Here is a 25,199-nt window from a genome sequence, read left to right on the forward strand (position 1 = left end):
AATCAATTTTAAGGCTGGGGGATTAACTTTGTCTGGGTGAGATATTGCCATCTACTTGAACTTGATAGTTTTGTTATTTTGATGTCTACAAAGACAAGTGCTTCCCTTGCTGAGTAATAGGAAGCTTGGATTCTTGCCTAACCAAGCTGTAAGCAGTACAGTTTCAAAGTAACCTACAAAATCAGGTGTGGCAACAGCTGACCTCCAAGTGCTGGGTTAAAGGAATGCAATATACCATGTCAGGACATCTAGGGGCCATATGTGAATCAGAGAAAGACTATAAGGTTATCAAAAGATGTACTGCTATTCAGTAAAACCACTGACTATGAACACCTCCTTACTCTTTCTGGAACAGGGCTCACTGAATTCCTTAAAAATATTAGTTCCCATCCTTTATCCACAAGCCTCTACCCGTGATGGTGCTCTACCTTCCAAGCTAAAGGCTGTTCTGGTACACTTTCATACAGATAGAGACAAGAAGGATGTATCGTGCTGCTAGAGAGACACTAGAAAATAATAAATCTGTTACTACAGCCATTTGCCCTTGCATACCAAGTTCTGCTGTTGGTCAGGCTGTGCTGTTTACACTATACAGTCCTTGGGAAAAACTCTGAAAGCCTTGGCAAGGCATATAACTCTCCTAGCTCTCCCCTAGTTCTCATGTATCTGGATAATACTTCAGATAGGTTCTGGGTATTTTCTAGGCACTTGTAAAGGATGTGATTAAGGATCACAGTTTGGGATATACACTTATTCGATTTACAGGCAGGGACTGGTATTAGCCCCCTGATTCCTCTCTTCAATGTGACCCAAAGAAGTTGTTGCTAGATACAGTCTGGTTGTAAAGGTGAGGACAACTGTGTTACACCACTCATCATAACTACCTCACAGCAGGTGGGAATGGGAGGAAATCAAAAAATATTCTTTCTTCTGAACTATTACACTTTCCCTCTAAAAACCATCCTTTCCAAGCCTATTGCAGCAGAATAACAACCTCAGTAACTGTGTCTGAGTCTGGGGAGCATGTGCATGCATGTTTGTGCATGCGTATCTCTGTATTACAAGCCACATCTGTTTATGTGCTAGAAGATATAATAGCAGCCAAAAGAGTCAAAAAGGAAATAAGAGTCCATCTCTGCTATAGGAGCTCACAAAAGTAATCATGGAGACTGAACCCAAGCCTATCTCTTAGACTTATGCCAAAATTTTGATTAAGCTTCAAGTACCAATGCAAGTATTGGTGATAAAGCTACCCATTAACTGAGAGGCCACTTGATTTCCACTTAACCCATCTGATGGCATTTGGGAATAATTTAAACAGCCACAAGGTAGATTCAAAGAAGCAATTTAAAACTCCTCTCACAATTAGATGACATCAGTGACAACTGGGTCCATGTTACCATTTTTTACACCATGCACGTGCCTTCATTTACTTATAAGCAGCACTGTTGTACCACAACAGCCTGGCTGTTGTGGTACACAAGACTTCATTCTACCAGGAGGCTTCTCTATGTGATTTGTTTGTTTGAGGGGATATAGTGAACAAAATGGCTCTTAAATTCATAAACAACATGAACATCAATATTTTAGGGGATTTTTGAAGTACCAGGTTTTCTGAGTTTGGTTAACTAGCCCTCACTGGTCTGCTTGTTTGCTTTACAGTGCCTTTAAGTATTGACACTGAGAAGTATAACCAGGATTGGTTTAATTCCCAAGTTTATGTCAACTTCCATGAAAGGATTCAGATGATGAAAACATTGAGGGTCTATTTTAGGAAAAAAATATTCTCATTGGATATTTTCAAAATATTGTAAAATTTTGTTCAAGAATTACTTTTAACACTAAATTTTAAAGTAATTTGAAAGGGTTTTGAAAAAAAGGAAAAGTTGAGGTATCACTGCAGGTACAATATTTGTGTTCAGTCTGGAATGAATGTTCCCTAGTTTTGCATTTGAGTAAGAAAAGAGAAAATCACCTGGCTTATCCCAATCTGACAATCTTTCCTCCCATTATTTTTGGTTGAATCCTGAAAATTACATGTTTGCATACCCCTGACTCTGCAGGCAGGTCCTTTAAATAACCTTTTATTTTTCTGAAATAGGAGATGCTGAGGGGGGAGAATTTAAGAAAATTAGGATAGCCAATAATTTCCCTTTTTCTCCTACCTTTTAATTTGCTTGAGAGCTTTGCTTCCAGTTGCTAGCAGCCATAGTGGAGTCTTCAGTAAGATAAGAATACACAAAAACTTTGTAATGCTGAGGTTGATTTGATAGCTTGTGATGACATGAAAAGGAATCCCTGCTCACTGGACCTGCAGTCTAGGCAATGTAACTAAAGCTTTGACTACAGATAACCTCACTTAGCATTTTTATCTATAAGGAAAAGCAAATAGAAAAGTCTTCCACCATACATACTAGGTATGCTAGGCTAAGCTAACTACGAACTACAAAGAAAGTGTCATCTCACATCTAAAGCTTTTTAACCAATCACAGACCGACTCCCAAATAAGAAATTATTTGAAATATTTGAAAATACTTTCTGACTATCAAATGTACCTTTGAAACAATATGTACACAACATACACTCAGTGTTTGACATAGCCTGCCTAATCCATGCACACTATAATTTGTCCAAATACCACTTACAAACACAGCTGTCTTACTGCATTAGAAATACTGAGATTCCGTGTACAGAAGATGCACATTAACTGTTTAGTTGGCTGCCCATTTTCATCCATGAAATTCAACTTACTAATACATTTAAAATGATGCCTGTTATTTTTAAAACAATTTATCTGGAATTTAAATAATTTAGCACTTTCATGGTCTTTCTTGTTAATAGTAGTAGTAGTATTTAATAGAAGTATGTATATTGCCGTGAATACAAACATTTTTGAGGTATAGAACACCCATCTCAATGGATTTTTCCCCTTTTTTTTTTTTTTTTTTTTGGTAAGTGTACATGTAAAATCCATTTGTAAACAAAAATTTCATGATCAAGATATAGAAGTTTTATTTGTCTCATTTATGGTTCCTGTTTACTAAAATTGTTTGGTTTTGTTTGTTTACCTAAGCTTACATATTACCAGATCTGAGATCTCTCCTTTACAAAAGAGATTCTAAATGGTAAGGAGAAATCAAGGTGAGGTGCAGCTATGTCTTTTTCCTCCAGCAGAGACAAAGGATCAATTTCTGGGTAAGTTTTCTGTCTCTCCTTCCCCAAACACAAGCAGTCCTCCATGGGAGGCAAATCTGCCCTTTGAACAGCTTGCAGGATCAGGGCATCTGCATCCCCTTATCAGACTACAAGGGACAGGAAGAATGGCAGCTCCAGTTTTAGCTTCATGTGAAATTACCAGTCATATTACTCCAAATCACAGAATCACAGAATCACAGAATTTCTAGGTTGGAAGAGACCTCAAGATCATCGAGTCCAACCTCTGACCTAACGCTAACAGTCCCCACTAAACCATATCCCTAAGCTCTACATCTAAATGAGTCTTCCAGAGAGAAAGTGGAACTGTTGTTTCTTAAATTTAAAGAAGGAACTAAATAAAATTGTAAAAGAATGACTAATTACACCATTTACATGCAGCATAAAGCAGCAATACAAAGCACCCATATTTTTTGTTGCTCTACCCTGTGACTTTAAGAGAAGGCAGACATATCCCAGTGTACATGAATACTTCAGCACAAACAGTGTGAAACAAGCAAAAAAACAAATCCCAGACCACTGGCCAATTGTAGTACATACATTAAGACTTTTTTTTTTTTTTTTTCACAAATGAAACTGTACTGTAGACTATTTTGGAGAAGGGGAAAAATTACTAAACTAAAGGGGAAAAATAATGACTCTAAATGGGGCAAAATAGCAGATCTATTGGAAACATGACAAAAACAGGATGTTAAGGAAAAAAATTAAGTGGAGTCAACAAGGTTACACATAAGTAACACCTTAACATTAAAAGAAATCTATTTTCCATTTTGACCCGGAAACCTCTTCCATTAATTACTAAAATCTATTTACACAGCAACTAGATAAAATCAATCTGATTGCTCTCACTATTTTTGGCTGATCTGTGGGCTCTCAGCATTCAACAGACTGGCTCTGGTGGAGTCATAGCTGAGAAGCTCCAAGTTTCCGTGTTTTGCCACCTACAGGGCTCTCCCAGCCACAATTTCTGGTATGCAAGCTCTCCTGTCCTGGATATGCAGAGTTTGTCTCCAGGCTCTGTCCCCTTGCCCCCAGCACAGACACGGTCGAGGCCAGGCTTCCTCTCAGCCATATATGGAGGCAAAGCACCCGTATCGCTGCCGGGCTTGTTATGAGGGGTTCTGACAGGCCCCACAGCTGAGCTTGCTTACAATAACCAGACATGGGGCACAGGACAGCCAAAGTGGAAAAGAAAGACAAAGGGAGAAAAGTAGACCGGGGACAGGCAGTCCTTGGAGAGCTGGGAGAGGCTCACCTTCTCCCACACTTAACTCCCTTTTCTTCTAGGCAGCTTTCAAAAGAAGTGATATTAACACTTTATGCCTTGGTATTGATACATTATTTTTCTGCCACAGTGGGGTTGTTCCAGGTGCAGTAAACTTAAATTTTGTGCCTGCCAGTTCAGCAAAGAGACAGACACAAATATGGAAAAAGTGCATTCTGGCTTGGAGAATATATCTTGTTGGGTAAGCAGAGCCTTGCACAACAGAAAGTAACGACCTGGATCGGCTTTGCTATTGCTGGAGGTGAGGGTGGAGAAGAGAATGCTTCGGAGACTCAGATGTCTGCTTGACTTTAATGTCAATCAACAGAAACTGCAGAAAGCAGCAGAGTCTGTTTAATTAAAAGACGCCTTGATCAGGCAATGTTTCCTTTTTTAAAAATATTTTGGATAGCTAAACACTAACAATTTACTATTATAATCTGACCAAACTTATGCCAGAAGACAGAGTTGCATTTTCTATGCAGTGGTTCTGAGGCTAAGAAAGTGGTTCCGAGGCTCCCTTTCTCCTTCCCTGTCCTCATATTTAACCAAATCCAAATTAGCTCTCATGTGAAACTCCAGCTACCTCCGCCTCAGAGAAACCTGAAACCTTCTTCCAGTACAGCCTGTCCCAGTCTTGAGTGTATTTTCAGCTATGGTTCTCTGGCAGTAGCTTGTTGTTTAATTAAAACAATCAGGTTCTCATCAGAGGATAGGAAATTGCTCTGGGCCTGCAAGGCACCTGAAAACAAACCTTGTTTAATTCCAATTTTAGTTGCAGCATAAATGTATTTATCTGGCCATGGCTTTCCTGACAGCCTCTCCCATGTGCTGGTGCAGACTGGTGGTGCTAGTGAGCAGCAGCTATGCACTTCCCTTCTAATCACAGCAGGCAAATGCTGCTGGCTTCAAGTACTTACTTGAAGGGCTTTTCCCCAGTGTGTGTCCGGATGTGGTTGTTGAGTGTTGTAGCACCAGCAAAGGCCCGGCCGCAGTAGCCACACTTGAAAGGCCTGTCACTGGAGTGCGTAACGACGTGGTTCCTCAGCTCCGATGGCTGCGAGAAAGACTGGGAGCAGTGGCCGCACTGGTAGGGCCTGCAATGGGAAAGCGAAATACCATGCCGTCAGTGAGCTCTGTCATCCCAAGTCAAAAATGACGTGGACAGGAGCATCTGGTCTTCCCAGGAATTTCCAAAGAGAGCTGCGGGGACAGTTTGTTGGGGCCTTCTTGGAAGACACATACCCAAATCATCTTGACTTCTTTAGCAAATGTAAAATACTTGTGCAGGAATCACCTGAGAGTCTGTGGGCACGGTGACCCGCCAAACAGAATTCAACAAACTAGTGAACTAGCACTACGTCAGATGTTTTCCTTATTTTCCCAAATTCAGTGTGGTTTGATTGACAGAAAATTCCTCATACAAGGCAGTTAAGAGGCTTAGGAAGTTCTCTGACTATTGGTGCCCACTATAGTCTTACCTACAGATACGTCTGATTGTTGCAAATATGTTCTACAGGGATTCTGTAACTGCTTGTAATGAAAATCTTTATACTGGTTTGGAAGAATCTATTTTATTTTGTGTTTTGTTTTGTTTATTTCTTATTAACTTATTTTATTTTTGAGATCAAATTTTTGAGTGAAAGACACTGGAAAAATTAACTGCCATGTTTACAATTTTTAAATTTTCTATTTTCTATTTTCTTACTGCTATTGAAAATATTTTAATTTAATTAATAGGTTTCTCCCACCCAGACTGAAAATGTCTTTATTGTGATCTTGAAATGGAACACATAAATTAGGTTTTCAACATCACAGCTTGTTAAAAACAAACATAACAAACAAACAAACCTGACTGGAATGTTACAAATTCAGAATCTTAACAAACACTGTAAACACAGAAAGAAAAGAATACAAGACAGCAAAGTGAGACAGGACTGCTGAAATGCAAATACATTTGCTAAATTAAATTAAGTATAAAGAAACTGTATATATTTCTGCTTTGTAAAAAGTGATTTAATATCAATATACTTTTTTTTTTTCATATTTCATATAAGTTAGTGAGAGTCCTACATGTTCCTCAGACTTTTTGTTAAGGAAACTAAAAATTCAGGGATGGGAAAGGGATGAGGTGGGATTTGGGTGATATTTACCATGTAAAACATTTTAAAACACAGCTCTTGATGTCTGCATCTCAAGAGCCAATGGCAACCACCAACTTAATTGCTCTCTCTTTAATAAATGTGTATGCTTAAATGGCTAGAAACCAAAACTATAAGGAAGGGGACAATGGTGACCAAGCATGTACAATTCAATTAAGTGCAAAATAAAGTGAACTATCTCATTTGTCAAGTGAACTGCTTAATTGTGGCTACTTGCATCACTGAACACAAATACTATTATTTTACAGTGCTTCAGAGCACTGAACCCTGATTGTAGAATTTTTTAGCTTGATTAATAGCTCAGTATTGGTCAATAACTCGATAGCTTACAATTTTAATTACTTACATTTGAAAATCTAACTGCTCTCCTATAAGTTTGAAAGAAATATGTAAAATCTATGGATAGGTTACTTAACCTGAATGATACAGCCCTTAAAAATATGCATATATACAAAATAATATTTTAAGAAGGAAAAAAAAAAGTAATAAATATCTGTTTTCCTTATTGGAAGACAAGCAGTAATATGTTTGCTAATCTTCTCTGTGCAAGTGCATGGTTAATTTGCACAGAAAATATTTATCAAAGTTGACATGAAATTTCAAGTACTGGTAAAACAAAGATGATTTGTGAATGCAGACTTATTTGTTTAGGCATTTTCAAATCAAAAACTTTTAAGCAAAAAGAATACATTAAGATATTCTGTATCCAAGAAACATTGATTTTTTTAATAGTGAAAGGGACCATTAACATCTATTAGCCTCTGGTTATCTATTTTTAACAGCTACCACAATAAATGATACAACACTACATAAAACCAATTAATCTTTTTTTCTTTCTTTCTTTTTTTCTAACAGTCTATATGATTAATTTTATATTCTGAAAAGTCACACTGTAACTTGTATGTAAATTGTTGAAATTCCAAGCCTATTATCAGTGAATATTATGATACCAAGCAAAATCTTTTTACCACCTACACTGGCTCAAAATAAATTTTGAGTTTAAATATCCCTGTTTTCAAAGGATATACTCAGAATAAATTTCACTGGCTCAAGACAAAGAGCCCTGTAAAAAATTACCTATTATTAGATCACTTAGGCTGCATTTTTTCCATTCATCCATGTCTTGGCAGAACAGCTATTAAAGAAGTTAACCTACTCTTTTGGCAGATACATTTCTCCAATTTATACACATGTGATTCTGATTAAGAATGAAGTGGGCAGAATAAGTAATTTTTTCAGGCTAGATGTATGACATATTAACTAGCTCATTTTAAAAAGAAAGCCTATATATGCATTGAAGTACTATCACAATTTAAAAATGCCATGTCTAATTTATACAGTAGACAGATTCATAATATGCCAAATTTTCACAAATTTTGGATACTACATTATTTTTTCAAGAGAAAAAAAAAAAACTTTCAGTAAGTAGAAAAGTTGTCTTTTTTTTTTTTTGGCTTTTTTTCCCTCCTATGGTAGCCATTTTACTGTGCTCAGAATTTTTTCTTGATGGAAATAAAATCAATGCTTAAAAAAAAAATTAATAAATAAATAAAGAGAGAGAGAGAAAGTGGTGCAGAAGAACTGGACATGTGCAATGCTTGGTTCAGTGAATACATTGACGTGGGCAGAGCAGGGCTGTCTTTGATGTAACAGTTATGTCTTCTGCCATCTCTTTGTCTGCACTGGGACACTGAATCAAGATGGTGATCTCTGGTGATCTTAGAAGGTTACAGGCAGAAGGGACAAAGTGACAAAAACAGTGATCATCACAGGTGTTTTTTGCAATGGTGTGTTACTAGGTTGATTGTGGTCCAAGCCCAGAAAAGCTAATTCCCACAGGTATTACTTAGGACATGTTGTACCTTCTTGAGCTACTGAGTATGCAAGTGAATATAAACATAGCTGTGTCATTGCCATGATGCATACTGATGTTCCAGAAAATTAATGTTCAAGCAAAGTGGATGTCAGTGGATGTCAGTCTGTTCATATGAAAGCTGACATACCTAAAATATTCCTCTACACATGTATAGGGAGATTTGCAAGCATGAAAGTAACTGGTTTGATAAAACAGGTGTACCAGGGCTTGAAAGTACATGCTGACTGTCTGAAGAAATATTTTTTCTATAAAAAATTATTCTTCAACTATCATGTGCCAGGAAGTACATAGTTTTGAATCTCTTCATCATTACTTTTTTTTTTTTTTTTTTTTTTTTTCCGCAGAGGAGGCCCTTCCAGATGTAAATCAACCCTGATCAAAATCTTCTCATTTAGCATTTTAAAGAAAGTTAAATTTAAGGACAGCTACACCAATGTATAGCAATGTGCTGATAAAAGTGATGTGCTGACATCTGTCAAAAGCAGTTCTAATGTTTCTCATTAACTGCCTACCAACATATTTTCCTAGTTCCTGTATAAGCTTAAAGGAAGGATATCTAGAAGAAAACTCTCATGTTAGAAAAATTACACTTGTTATTGACCACATGGACCATCAATCAGCTATGTATCTTTAGTACTGTGTAGCATACATCAATATTTTCTAGAAGCCTAATCTTACAGTTCCTGACCATATGATGGTCCACTAAAGTGAAATTCAGGAGGGAATGTCTGTAATGTAATAGTTTTCAGGTTTTTAAGTTATTTAAATTTTGAGCTTTTCCAAGGTTTTCAAGTTGTGTTTTCAAAAATATTTTTTGCTCCCTATTTAAGAAAATCTCATGAATGATTTTGCCCTGTGGTGACAGTGTCTTTTCCTGTCATATGCTTTTGGAACTGGATTTTTCTAGGAGAAATTTCATCTTGTACTTGACCAGTACAAATACCATGTTCCACATAAGGCTTATTGAGCATCACCAAAGCTCATGCTTTATGCAGCAGGTAGGCAACATGTTAGGACATAACAGTGCAAAACATCCATTTCTTCACACCTGGAATAGCTGATAGCTGCTGACAGGCAATTGTACATTTAGATTGATAATTTTTAGATTTTCATTTAGCAAACATAACAGATCGCTCTGCTAATCTACCTTTTACCATTCCTCTACTGGAACAACGTACTTTCTAACCCCTAACTCTTAAGTACATCTAGCCAGTATAAGCATATTTTCTACATCATAAATCAGAGAAGCATGCTTAAGGTGCATTGAATTTTTATAATCCTGAAAAATCTTATGATTATTTTCAACTGAATTTTCAGATTCTTTCCTTTATGATGAACTGGTTTCTGGTGAGGCCTCCTCAGAACCAAAGTTGCTGTTTTCAGGAGTCATGTGAAATGCCAATGCAATATTTAGGAGATGAGTTCTTCATAATGGTAAATTTCTGAATACCTGTAACTCTACACTGAAACGCTGTCACACCAGGGAGACAAAATAGCCCATTGATGCTGGTTTGGCCTGTTGTAAAAGCCTAGAAAAGCACCAACTGAAAGACAGACTGGCAGGCAGTTGAAGGTGCTTTTCTCATTGTTGAGGGCTAAGAAGAAAACAATATGATTGTTGTCAGTGCTGAGTAGCGAGCCTAGCAACATAACATGCCATTCAGCCCAAGGCAGGGTTTCATGGCATTGCAGGGGAAACTGTCACACCACACAGCCTCTTGTAGAAATGAAAGCAGAGTGCTGAAATGCTACGAGCATTGGTTTTCACGGCCAAACTTCAAGAATCTCTAAAACATGCAGTAACCAATGATAAAGAGCACAGCTGCAGCCAGAGAAGCTAGGTAACAGTTTGCCGAACAGAAACATATTTTGGAGGGAGGTCTTCCTCTAACAAGTTGAACTAAGAGTCTGTAGAACAAATTGATACCTAAGGGTATTGCTAGCTTGCACACTGAAGCATTCTTAGCATCGCTGTGACCATGAGTGGGTTACATTCACTAAAACTGGACCCAACTCTACATCCCCTGCTGCTGTGGTGTTCTGCTTACACAGCAAGGCTACAGCCCTGAGCACTTCATGCACCAAGCATCAGCACATACAGGGAAGCTGAGCCCACCGGGGATTCTAGGATTGCCTTTTACAAATGTTTGCGGAGGAGCTAACAAAACCAGAAAGTTAGAGCGAGTAAGTGTTGTCAAACTTTTGAAGCTGTCAGGGAGAGGTGTTACTCTGTACACGCTTTGTTATTACTAACTACGAGTACTGGGAGTTTGCAAACCTTTGTAAAAAGATTATGCAAGAACAAGCATTAAATTCAGCATGATGTTTACTTTAATTAAGCAATATTCCATAGCACTCTATAAACAGAAATAGACAACTCTTGCTCACATTTACTTTTTGTTTGTCTTTTTTGGAGATGTTTAAAATAATTAATGGGCTTTAAGGAGAGTATCAAGGTCAAAGGCACAGAACCTATAAAGAAAAAGATAAACACAAAATGACCTGGTCTATGATATTAGAGAATAAAATCTATGAAATTTTCAGTTTTAAACTATGAGCTCATGTTTTAAAGCAAAACAAAACAAAAACCTCACAAGTAAATTTTGAGCTGTAACAGCAAACTAGATGTACAATAATAAACAAGAATTTTGAACAAACAAGAATAGCGAGGGCCAGGTAATATCTACAATTTATCAGTCTCCAATATGGTTATATAGAGAGGGATTTTCCTAAAATTGTCAGCTTAAATACTTGGCAGTCAATGAGAATATATACCACACAGATGCACAAACTGTATATGAAAATGTTCCACAGACAGCTCTCAGGACTTGCAACCATATGCCTTCCTTCAATAACAATGCATCCTGAAAGTGGTGATCAAAGTGAGAAACATGAAAGATGTTGTTAAAAGAAACTGCACCATTAGCTGAAGGAAAAGAAAAAAAAAATCACTGATAAAAATTATACAAAATTATATAAATATTTATAAAATTATTATATTATTATATTTATATAATTTATATATAATTATATTTGTATAATTTATATTTATATAATTTATTATAATAAATTATATAATAATTTATATAATTATTATATTGCTCTAAAAATGATTCACAGAGGCTTCTGCTGTATATGACTTTCTGGAGTCCCCAGAAAGTTTTGTTGAAATTTTCTGCAACACTGGGGGAAATAAAAGAAAAGAATACAGATTTCTGACTCCTTCTTCAGGAAGAGTTGTTCAGAATGCTTCTGTCTGAGCAAGGTTTAAAAAAAACCTGAAAGGCTCAGCAAGTCCCAGAATTCAGATCTTGATTTAAGATCCATCTCTCACATTCTCTCTAACCTTATTTACTATTAGCTTCCAAGAGGAACCTTACAAATTTTAACAAGCTAAAAAGTATCTTTGTGGATGGGGAGAAGTAAATTATAAGTAAACCATTAAATAAAATTAATTTCAATTTAAGTTGCAATGATAATCTTTATCTAAAACAGCAAAAAACTGATCTTTAAAATTCTTCCTATTTTGTATTCATATTTTTTTTAAATGTATTTATAAAATCATCTTTTTGTTAAATAGGAACATTTATTTCTCTCTACCTAATGGAAATAAATATATATTATTATTTTATGTCTGTCCACCTTTCTGCTTTCATTCAGATGTTTTCTGAACCTGAGTAGCTTTAAAGGTGTTTTTTTTTTGTTTTGTTTTGTTTTGTTTGTTTGTTATTATTTTGTTTTTATTTCTCAAATTCCAGCTAAGCTGCTTTTCTCAAATATCTGTTCATGATTTGGACTCCTGGATGTTTCATACAGGAGTCAAAGATGTTTTCCCTGCACCTCATGCTGTAGGTAATCAGCATTGTTGAAAAACAAATACAAAGCCAGAACAGATAGTCTAAAGTCATTTCCTAGAGTAGACAGCCCTTGCTGCTTCAGTCACATCAAAGATATAGTGGCTGGTTTGCTCACAAATTGCTGACAATAAATGGGGAGCTGTTTATCAGCTGGAGTGGTGCTGCAGATATCGGCAAGAAAATACAAACCAGAGAGTTGTATCCAGTACTTCAGGATGGCAGGCAGGTATTCTTTCACAAATCATACCCTATCTTCTTGGTTGCAGGAAATTTTGTACAACACTTTAGGAACGTTTCATGTGGATAAATACAATATGTTCAAGAAACCAAAGACAACTCTTTTCCAGCCACTAAATAGTTTATCTATTGGTACCTGGCTAAAAGACCAAAACCTCGCCATGATGTAAGTTCAACCTGTGATGATTTCAAAGTAGGAATATGAGAAACCAAATCCTAGAACATATATGATCTGCACTAACAATTACTTTGGTATTTAGAACACTAAATAAATTGCAATGAGCCTGAACAGATTCATGTGACTGAAGCCCCACTTCAAAAGATCTATTGGGAAATGCTTTTACAACAGTTATGTTGATGGCATGTCTCACAAAAACAAAGAACGCATTACAAAAGTGGCCTCCTCAAGCAGTCTACAGAATTTATTTAATTAGAAGATAGAGATGTGAGCCATTCTTCAGTAAAGAGGAAACATGGCTGTCACAAAACAGCATCTCAGTAACTGTATGTATTGAACACATTGTTCCTCAGTGTGTCTTGCATCCTCTTGAGATTAGAGTCTCTCTACATAATACAACAGAAAAAGTTTCACAAGAAAAATTTCAACAGAAAAGTTTCATAAGAATTGGATTCACAATAACCAACAATCAAAGATGAAATCAGCTAAATGGCTAGCATGAATATTTAGAAAGAGGCATTAGCTATTACATTTCATATCATCCTGAAAGCTTCTACGTCAACATTTAGTCCTAACTCACTGATTAACCATCCTTCCGCCCCAATCCTCAGCAAATTTTTAGAGTTCTTTCTCTAATCACTCTTTGCTCTCTTTGGTCCTGCAGGGGAGAAGTAACCACCTGTCCTCCGATCAAGATAATTTGATTAATATGTCATAGGGTATTCTGAGGAAAAAATGCTCTACACTTTCATGGTGAATCTGGCCTGTATTGCATGGACAAATTTTTGCAGAGGCAAAATGGAAAGACGCCATAAATCAGAAACCTACTAATGATGGTGTTCACCTCCAAAGAGGAAGACTTGAATTCCAGCCTCTGTTTCAATGAACATTAGACACGGGATACTTAGAAGAAAATAGAATAAAAATGCAGACCTCCAAGATGACAGCCCTGATACTCAGGTTGACTTATCTTCTGTTGTTCTCTCTGGCAAATTAGTATTTAACTACACCTTAGAGTGCAGAACAGCTCCATTAGGAGGTACTCTTCTTGTACTACTTATTATCTGCAGCTTGGTTCTTTAAAAAGGGAGATACAAGTTCAAGTAAAGGAAGGGATGAAATGTAGTCTTCACAACCTGGCTGGATGAATTGCTGAGAAGCCATGTGGAGGATTTTCACAGCATAGCTCTTCTAGACCCCTGATGCAGCATTTTATGCTCTTCTATGCATCTGCTTAGGATGCTCTAATACTGAAAACAGAAAAGTCTATTAAACTTTGGAGAGTGGACCTTTCAGGACATATATTCTACATTGTGGCACTTAAGTTGGCCATTGTGTCCTACAGCTTCTTTAGTGTAGCATTTGTTTCTGCTAAGACCAAGAAAATGTTGATTTTTATTTTTATTTATTTATTTATTTATTTTTGCAATATTATAAACTCTTCAAATTCTATGAAGATTTGAGTAGAATTGAATTTATTCCTAGCATGCTTGAAGTATCATCCTGGAAAACTGTATTTATACTCTAGTGTATCTTTACTCTCAGAATCACACAAGCACATGCGTACACGTAGATAATCACATACACAAAAAGACATAGACAGGCATACAAACAGAGACTCACAGGTGACTGTTTTTATAGTGTTTTGTTTAAATTAAGTTCACAATTGAATGCTGTTTTGAAAACAAATTGCAAGGAATTCAGCTGTTCTGCTCAAACCTTTTCACAGCTGAAGAAGAGACAAAACATGGACAGCTTTTTTATTGAATTAATTTGATTTTTGTCTTTTGTCCTGCCAGCTATCAAAATTGTCAAATAAACCAGCTTTGATTCATAAATAATGGTTCCATTATATTTACTGTGCCACCGGTCAGAGTACCTGAAATTTTAATTCACTTGTTCAGCTAAATTTCATCCTCAGTTCACGGCCATAAAATTCTGTATTGACAAACTTTCAAACCAACTTTGACTCTGAGGTATCTAGTCAACATTTTTCTTCTGTGTGGATATTAGTTTATTGAATAAGTGGCATCTGTTTTCCTCCACATCACTAGTGGAGTAGGTATTTCCTTTTGACAGCTTTGCACGATTTATGGGTTTGCATGCTCTGAAGAAAAATAGTACTAAGCAAAAAATTCCAATTCATTACCTCTTAGTACTTAATTAAGTTCATACACATTGCACACTATAGGTGAACCCTGAAATGACTGTGACAGCCACTGAGCAGCAAGTTAGATTATCTTTAGAAGACAGAGAGACTTTTAATTATCTTGACCTCATTTTTCCTTCTATGATATTCATAAATTTTCCTTCTATTTTGTTGCTTCCAACAGATGTACCAAACCATTCTGAAAACAAGATTATATCCTTAGCTATTTCCTTTTATCTGTACATTTAGGCACCAAATGTTTTTACAAATAGTGAAGTCAACCAATGGTTTTTATCAGCTTACTTCACAGAGCAGCAGATGAATTATGTTGTACAGGCTCCTCCTAATAATGGTTTGGTTTTGGAAATGATAACAGCTTGATAAAAGAATAAAGCAGTGGATCTGGCTATCAGTAGATACAGAAATAAAGAGAGCCTGGGTTTTACCTGTCAGGGTTCTGCGTACACACATGCATCTGTAAGAGGATCCGCTGGGTGAAAGTCTTAAAGCATTGCCCACATTTCCAAAGATGCCAGTCACTGAACTCAGAATTTAGTTGGCTTGTTGAAGTTGGGCTTGCAAGAACTCGTTGGTTTTTGACACTGATCTGGTTAAATCCTGACTCGATGGACCCAGACTTATCCAGGAGAGAAAAATTTCTGCTACACGGAGTCTGTGGAAATACTACGGATCGCTGTGGAGTGGCAGGGGATAGTTTGCTACTTTTATTAAATGGCTGTAGTGTGTCTTGTCTGGACATGGCCTCCATTACAGTCGAAGGGACATTCACTGAGAGAAAACAAGAAAAGTAAATAAGATCCTTTTTATGCCTTTTTAGAACTAATACAATCTTGGGAGACACCATAAAAACAAAACAAACAAAAAAAAAAACACCCAACCAACCAAAAAAAAAAAAAACAAAAACACAATCAAACAAAGCAAAAACCAACCCATTCTCCATTTTATTCACACTAGAATTATACACTTCTGTTTTAACAATTTATTTATTTATTTTTTTAAACAGCTTGAACAAGACAGTGATCTGAATGGATGATGCTGATTCTGTGACACTAGAATGAAAATTCATACAAAGAGGTATCTGAGACTGACAGGACTCAGAGAAACCTGACTGCGATATACATTTATTATACAACGAGATTGTCATGTGAAAGAAAGCACTGCTGTACTTGTGATACCCTGACTCTTCATGCTGCAGTCAGCATGTGCAATTGCTATATCACAGACAAGCATGAATTTTGAAAGCATGAAGAAAAAAATCTCTGTTCAGACTCTTCTTGAGATACAACAGGGTTTACATATCTCCTGCAGCAATAGTTTCCTTATCCTTTCAATATTCAGACACTAAGAGTATTATTACATCTCACAAATAGTCAAACAACCTACATAATATAAAGCCAGTGACTTCACCATGACCTGTATGATTAATGCTAATAGCAGTCAGATTACCATGAGACAATGCAAAGTATAGGCATAGATATCTTTGTGCATTGATTTCCCACCTACAAAATAGGAACAAGCTACAGCTTATTTCAGCAACAGTTGCAATAAACTGTTCTCACAAAGAAGCAGTTCAGTATTAAATTTGGATATCATATGATAAGGAAGGCAGGAATTCAAACATACAGAAGAAAGTTGAACAGCTGCCTCATCCCTTGACTACCATACCATCTAGATCATGCAGTGAATGAAGCAAGGGTCATATGGAAAAAATTGAGTCAGATAATGGGAGATTGAACCACAATAAAAAAAAAAAAAAAAAAAAGCATAACTTAGGCCACCTGCAACCAGTGCATTCTCATGTTTTCTAATTTTGTCATGCTCGACCTCACGACATAACATTTTAATGGAGACTTTTAAATTATATGTATGCATGTGTCTATGTTTCCACATGTTCACGTTTAGTTACTGTCGCAAAGCATTTATACTTGTGTATGTGTATAAAAATTACCTATTTAAACAGGTGATTGGAAACTGCACTTTTGCTTAGGTAAGTCATTACAATAGATTTATGATTAATAGATTAATATATTTATGATTAATATAATAGATTAATGAGAATTAAATTTCATTTATGAATTGGAATAATCTAACATCATTTAATATATAATAAAAGTGTAATAAAAACTAACATTATGGTAATATATTATACCAATTACTTCAAAAAGTTATGTTTTACTTTATTTTCTCAATCACAATGTTCCTAATATTATATGCTAATTTATATACTTAAGTTGAGGTCCCTTCTACTGTATTTTTCTTTGGAGTATCTGAGTACCTGATTTCTAAGCAGAGTTACATCCTTGGGTCTGTCTGTTACAAGCTTCCAGACATATAATCTGGACATCTTTCATGTCTCTAAAAATGTTCAGAACAAGGGGTAACTTTCATTTTCCCACAGCAACCTCACAGAAGAAAAAGATCCCTTTCTTTTTTTTTCCTTCTTCCCCTTATTTTTTTTTCTTTAATTTAATTCATTGAAGTCCACGGAAGCAATAAGATCAAATTTTCCACTGAGTCAAAATACTTCTGTGCAGTAGATATGCTCATGGGTTTAAGTAGTACTTAAGTCTTATAGCAGCCTGTAACTGGCTCCATGCTCGGAGATGAATTTCATCTACTCGTGTCAGTTTCTCTCTGCAGAAAAAACTCAAACTTTTCTCACAGAAAAATAACAAGTCACAATATTTATAAATTTTAACCATAATGCTGTGCTTTTCAAACAAAGGTTTTGTAAAGCTTTGGCTCATGACAGAAAAAATAATATTTCTATGTTGTACGCTGCAGAGCATGAGTTTAATCAGCAAACATTACTCCTAGTAATTTAATTTCTTTTAAACTCTTCTCAAGCCCAACAGATTTGAAAACTCAAGATGAAAAGGATGTTTATTTTTGACAGTTTAATCCCTGCTATCTTACTGTTTTATTGCCCCATGGTTCACTACTTAAGTTGCTACAAGATGAGAGTTCTTACAATAGCTGTTTAAGTATCCAAATGCCTAATGGAAAAAATGTATCCTATATATAATTGATTATACGTGAGCAACCACAGGGTCACTTTAGACCAAAGTCAGTCAAGCATCCATTATTGGTTTCTTCCACCATGTAGACATACATAGCTGTCAAAACAGAAAAGAAAAAAAAAAAAAAAAAAAAAAAAAAAGGTCTTTGATGCAACTTCTAGTCAAATTCCACATGAAAATAGTGAAATTGAAAGGTGTGCTTGGATCACCTAATTGCATTATAGACAAAGGTATCCAGCACTTGATTGCAATAAAAATTGGGTCCTGTGTTATAAGTTTTATGCCTAATTTTGTGATGATTCCTAGTAAAATAAAATATTGAGAAGGGGTACAAGTATGAATGAAAATGGGGATGGTCAGGATGCAATGGAAGTTCATTGTCATTTCAGGCTACTTCCGCTCAACTTATATTGAGAGGAGCTCAATTTTATCTTTTAACTGTAAGAAACTCATCTCTACAGTCACACAGACAAAGTATTTCTAAAGGTACTTGGGCAACAGAATGAACAGTCACTAACAGAGGCCTGATGGGCCTACAGTACATTACTCTTTTGGCTACCCAATGACAGGGTCTTGTAACAAATGGAGAGAATCAAGCTCTTCTTAAATCAGTTAAGAATTAAATCAGCTCTTCTTAAATCAGTTAAAAACCGGTTAGGAAGCCAAGCTATCCTTAAATCAATTAAGAATATACTACTGGTAGTGAACCACTTATAAGGAATAGTGATTCCACACACTGCTAAGTTAAATGGGACTGCTGTAATGGGAAATCTGCATGGACCTGCACACTTTCAGACACCTCAGTTTAATTATGTAATTATATCGTGATGTTGGTAGCTTAAGTGCATCAGCTTCGGAGTTTTATTTAGTATACATCAAGCTTACTTTAAATGTATAGCCACTTTCATTTAATATGTCTTAAAATATCCTAGGAATATAACTGATTAGATATGAAACAGGAATTCTGGCTTGTGCTGGAAGAAATACAGAAGGAACTTACAATTTTCATCTTGTGCAATGCACTGGAGAGGGATTCCAAAGAAAGATGTGTAGCTGTCATTGTACCACACCAATAGCTCTGTACCTCGTGGGATATCTATACAAGCCCGGTAGAATATATTTGACCTAATCAAGAGAAAAAGAAAAAATGCTGAGTTTAGGAATAGAGCACTCCTCTTATCATGCACAGTATTACAATAGAAATCCATGGTTTTGGAACCGTTTCTGCATATAACTAAATTAATATCTTACTGAATATTTTAAAACTGAATTTATCCTCAGTGAAGGACTTTGGCAGGTTTCTGTAGTGCAGCTAACAAATTGCTTTTAACTAATTTGTAACTAATGTGTTTTAAATACCAACTTTACACTAATGTTAGGATTTTATTAGAAGACCAATATTTTCTTACAATGTCCCTTTGAACATTATTTTAGAAATGCAACACCTTGTTCATTTTGTACAATGTACACAGTTCAGTGAGTTAACCGATTGAAACAGATTTGCATTTACTATCTAAGCTGAAGTTAATAAATTTTAGGAGTAAATAAATGACGGTTCTTTTAATTTGAATGAGTGCTTTTATCCAGAGTTTTTTTATAGTATGATGTGTCCTTTCATTAGAGAAGTATGCCACCAAAAAGAGAGATCTTGGATTATTGAGTAAAATAGACTTTGGTTTAGGAAAATGCAAAAAAAAATGAGTCAATCTGAACACACAACCACAGAATTCTTCCTCTGTACGAAACATGAGGGTAACATTGATGATCCTTGAGTTAGTATAAACTAGTGTTACCTTAAACATTATCACATCACTCTGTGGGAAGACTGTGGATAATCCTAGACCAAAAAAGAAAAATCCTAAAGTCTGTAGTATAAAAGCTACAGCCTTATCCTGATCATGCACTGGTGTAAATAGCTTGAGAGTGATACTTCTACCATTAACGGTTTTACATAGGGACAAAAACTGTGTAAGATTAGATTCAGGCACAAGATAAAATAAAAATGTTTATAGTTTGTAGTGCCTTTTCCCTTATGCTTCACACAGAACAGTAAAATACCCTTATGTGAGATGGATAGAAATTCAATGTATACAAGAAGAACAGTCTACTCCATCTGAAGGATTACCTACCAAAATGGTACCGTCAAAGTCCCAAGAAATGACCATTTTTTATAACAGCTTATGTAAGGCAGAAAAACATCTATATACCAAATAAGTAAATAAATAAATAAAATAATGTTAGGCCTCAACCAGTTTTCTCAGTGAAGAATTGCTACAAACGTTAGCCTGAAGTTCAAGATAAAAGTGTTTAGGGTTGGTAGGCCTTAAATTTAGACTTTCTATAAAGAATTGGCTGTAGCAATGCAATTTGTTCCTTGTATAACACTGCAGACATAAGGAGAATCCTTTACCACATTTTTCATGGCAGTGAGATATGCACTTGTCAACATATTTTGTCACCGCAAAGTGGCTCTTGGCAACAGGATCATAAAGATCAATAAAAAAGTGCAGATTCTCAATATTTTACTAGCAGCTGCAAAAATTTCATTTATCTTGTTATTTTCCTCGCTTACTGCCACCCTGTCTCAGGAGGGCACTGCTAGCTAAGCAGAATGGTTTTCCTACTGTTCTATGAATATCTGACAAAAACTCTCCCCTTTGTGTCTCACTCTCCTTCCCTCCTCCTCTTCTCTTCTTCTCTTTCTTTCTTCCCAGCACTGCACATTTCATTAATTCTTTCCACTGTTACATAAAAATGAAAATCAGAGCTATGCTATAAATTACCAGTATCTCCTAACTTGAGAAAAATTGAGTCTACTTTGTACTTCACCCTTGTAACATTTCATCTCTCAGTTTGGCTTCCCTTAACATAAACACAGCAGCCCAGCAAATGAATGTGCTAAAACCAAATGACACACTTCGCCGCTGAAAGAGCAGAACTGTTTTTGAGCAATGGGTGGTCTGTGAGGCTTGGAGTAGGCCGGAAAAAAAAAGTGTAAGCGTACACCGTTCCTTACAAGCGTGCAGAGCTTCCAAAACTCGCAGAAATCTCTGCATGCTGAAGTACATCAAAGGGATTTTTCCCTTTTCGGATAATATTTCCTTTGCTGACATGTATTTAGTATTGTGGTTGGATGACTCATAAAGATAGCTTCATGGCGTCCCAACGCAGTTGAAGCAGAACACATGCCAACAAACATTATTGTCAGCCTCAAAATAAAAACAAAACGTTCAGCTAAGGGTCAATCAATCAAGAGCACTTTGAAGAAAATTCCATTTAGATATTACAAATCATAACAGAATGAATTTAAACCAGCTGACTTTCTGTGAGGAGGACGTCCATGTACAATAAAAATTAGGCCGGTTTTTCAGTGTCCAACTTTTCTATTTTCTTACACTTGGATGCAGTCACTTGTGATGGATGCCAGTTTTTTAAATTGTGTTTTTGTAGTTCATTTTATAAAGATCTGAAGTAATCAAAAACAGATCAACAGAGGGAACTCTAAGTAAAAAACTCCATCATGAAAGGAAAGTTGTAAAATCCACTTAATATTGACAGATGTGTAATGACTTTCTCATGTTCATGTTCCATTTAGGTTTGTCATCTATATATATGTACACATTTTTATATATTTATGTATATATACGCACACACCCTGCCACACCGAGAAATACTTCACAAGATACCTACAAAAATACTCTTTCATCACAGCAATCCTTATTCATTATCCACTGCATTTATTTAAAATCAGACAGGATTTTAGCTATAAATATCAGATATTTAAGGGTATAATAAAAGATTTGTAATGTATAAATAGGATTGTTATTTTTTTAAGTGTGGCATTATTTAGTCAACTGGCCAGAGAATAAAAAAGCTGAAAATGCAATTGAAAAATTTTACCATTGCTAAATTGGAACCCTATGGGAAAATCAAACTTTATATATATTTCATTTTAGCTTGCTTTTGTATGTTTTATTTTTAATTTTAAAGATACTTTAAATAAGTTTAAGATTCCTTCTTAAAAAAAAAAAAAAAAAAGAAACTCCACTCTCTAAAACAACTAGCCAAAACCAGTATTGCTCACTGTGGCTGGCAAACACAGGCCACTCTTTGATGTACTTCCTATCATGTTTAATAAGGCCAAGCAGTTGCTTCTGATTCTGAGACAAAAGGTTTGTTTATAGCTGAGATCATGTATTTATGTAATGCATTGTCTAGGTTTTCTGGATCTGTTTGCAAGTATAAAGTAAAATGTACCATAATTTCTTTACATTGTCTTTGCCTTTTGACCTTCTCTATCCAGCAGCCTGAGAGGCACAAGCACTAACAATCATGGCTAGCAGGTGCACTCTGCAGATAAGCCATAGGTGCACACGTGGCTCATGACTGACTCTTTCAGAAAACCTCATTTCCAGTGGGGCTGTTTCCTTTCCCTAGTGCACACACCTTTAGGAAGTGCAGAAGACTGCTTTATACACATGCATCTGATCAGACCTTTTGAAAACGAGCAGAGTGCTTTGTGCAGTGTGATCAGCACACAAGTGGCACCCAGGAGTGCCCAGCCTGACGTGCTTGCTGCGATGGCCTCAACTTCTGGCAAGCAAAGTTAAACCTCTTCTCACTACACTCTGTAGCTTTTCTATTGCCCTGAATGGCACATTCACAAAAGCTCTACCACTGTCTTTGCAATCAGAGGTGACATGGATGACAGTAACAGTCTGATTTTTTGCTGCATTGAGTAAATGAAACATACTTTACCTGTACTGAACCACTGTTAAGTTCTGTTCCCCGCAGTGCCTTGCACATCGGATGTACCTCATCCAGCTTGACTTACTGGGTTCTCCACCATCAATAAAGTGCTGCAGTGTCCCATCTTGGTCATATATCTGGGGAAGAGGTCATAAGGTCAAGTAGTTAGAACAAATCATCGGCAATCTTTTTCACTGCTGTGCTGGTGTCTCTCTGTGCCTTTTCCAGGAATTTATTGCCATGAGATTTGTCATTGCATACTGATGGTCTTAGAAATCTACAGCAGAACAGCAGAAAACTATTTTGGGGGATGCAAGTTTATCATGTTCCTTTTATCAAGCCAATCTTTTTGTATTAAACATGTTTGTGGTGTCTCAAAGATGTGACCATGTTTCCCAAAGAATATTTAACCTACTTTGACAGGCTGGCCTTAAATAATGAACTGCCAGATAAACAAGAAAATCTGGATGTAAAGCCTGCATTGAAATCACTGGAACATCTGAGCAAGGGGCAATAGTGATCCCTAAACAAGTATCCCTTCCTTCACATCTCAGTTGCAGCAAGAACATGTACTTCAGCAACCTCATGTGGCACATTAGAGAGCTGTAGGACTCATAAGACACAAAAAAATGAGACTGGAAGGAAAGAGATTTGAAGATGCCTTTAGAAGTTCCCTTGAGACTCATAATTTTTTGAAGTAGTGAATGAGAAATCAGTCCTAAGGGAATCATAGTTTTCCTAAATATGACATTTCTGCTAAGGACATGAGAGTCAGTTAGGGTAATTTCTTAAAAAAAAAGGCAGTACTATGTCTCTATTCTGCACTGGTTGCTCCCTCTGAAGTCAAAGAATATAGTCGCTTTGGAGTATTAGACATGTAAAGATATGTATTTTGTATACACCCATCCTTCTGACTTTATTAAAAATGATGTCTAGGAAGCATTACTCCTAGTAAAAGCACGTGGTCTCACATGCTTTTTACCTGTTACACACTTACTTCGTTGAACTTCAGAGTTGCATCTGAACAATTAGGTGATTATCTAAAGCAAACCTAATCTTTTGCTCCTCTTTTGCTCCTAGATAATAATCCTACACCAAGAAATAATTTACCTTTTGAAATTGTATGAGCTTAACTCAATCTGTTTACTTGAAAGTACTAATTCTGCAAATTAAAGGGGAAATATTTACTATATTTAATTGAATATTTGTAGAGAAAGCAAATTAACAAGTCTGAATTTTGATTTCAGTATTAAGAGAAAAATCTCAGAAAATATGTGAATATGTTCAACATTTCTGAATTATTAAAAATGCATACAATGCATACAAAGACATACATGGGAAGCAGAATGTAGTTCTTTAATTCTCCACACAGCAGTTTCAAATTCAGGAGCCAGCCTTGCTTTTGCTCTTGACCAAGAGAGATTGGAAGTACTTGGGAGCCGTATATTCATCTCTAGGGCATGAGACACAGGGAAATCAAATGTCTACAGAGATCTTTATCATTTGCTCCCAGGTGACTGTGATAAGAAGCCAGAAACTCCTGGGCTGGAGAAGCAAGATGCTGAGTAGTGGCATAAAATCAGGCAAAACAGAAGGAACCCTCAGAGGTGAACAAATACTGGTGGTTTGGTTTATTTTTTAAATGTGGTAGCTTGTTGATTACCAGCAGGAACCTGTTTTCATGTAAACATGCTAATGCACACTGAATATATGAACAGAATATGCCAAGCAATAAAAAGCTGTGATGGAAATTGAAAAGTTATACAGGAAATCAGCCTGCAAGAAGGAAAAGAAGGAAAAAATAATGACTAACAGTGTTTGGCTGCAATCATTTTGGCAATATCTATACAAACAGTTTTTGCACAGTGTTTATTATCTATCCATTTATGTGGTGTTTACTAATGTAACAATAAACTGCTTAATGTCAGGCAAAAACAATTCCCATCAATGAAGAGTTGATACCATCTAATCTCCAAATTCTGTGAAACAAGAAGACAAAGACAGCCACAGTCAGTACTGACAGTGTATCTGGATACATGTGGACCTAATCACAACTTCGTGTATATGGACAGTCATAACCTGACATGAAAAATTAAAACCTGTCATGAACATGCAGAACTGGAGCTCTCTCTATAAGGCCTTGACCTGAAGTGCCAAGGATGGTAGAACCACTCTACAAAAATGCTTATGGGTCTAGCTCAGGTTCTAGATCATTTTGCTCTATCCTCTTTTCTGTGCCTATGGATCAGTTTTCTGTCACTCTCTGCATTATTCCGTAGCAGAACAGTGATTTCTGCTGAAGAAGACTGGAATAACAAAGTAAACATTCAATAACTCTGCTTTCCACAACTGGGAGTCATAATCACCCTTGAATCAACTGCAGTGGAAGTGACAAAAGATGCTACAAAAGTTGCCGAGAATGTCTTCATCTAAATATCTTGCAGGACTAGGTGTTTCTAAAAGCTTTATTCTT

General features: G+C 36.1%; 1 protein-coding gene across 1 annotated transcript in view; it reads right to left on the minus strand.

Moving 5' to 3' along the window:
- PRDM6 (PR/SET domain 6) overlaps positions 1-25,199 on the minus strand; it is a 78,638-nt gene that overhangs the window by 6,042 nt on the left and 47,397 nt on the right. The window contains exons 3-6 of the mRNA XM_038171115.2: positions 22,736-22,863; positions 18,978-19,102; positions 15,383-15,725; positions 5,398-5,574 (exon numbers count right to left, since the gene is read on the minus strand). Of these exons, the coding sequence (XP_038027043.2) occupies positions 5,398-5,574; positions 15,383-15,725; positions 18,978-19,102; positions 22,736-22,863 (773 nt within the window). The remainder of the gene's footprint in view (positions 1-5,397; positions 5,575-15,382; positions 15,726-18,977; positions 19,103-22,735; positions 22,864-25,199) is intronic.

This window comes from Anas platyrhynchos, chromosome Z (assembly GCF_047663525.1).
Source record: "Anas platyrhynchos isolate ZD024472 breed Pekin duck chromosome Z, IASCAAS_PekinDuck_T2T, whole genome shotgun sequence".
Lineage (NCBI taxonomy): Eukaryota > Metazoa > Chordata > Aves > Anseriformes > Anatidae > Anas > Anas platyrhynchos.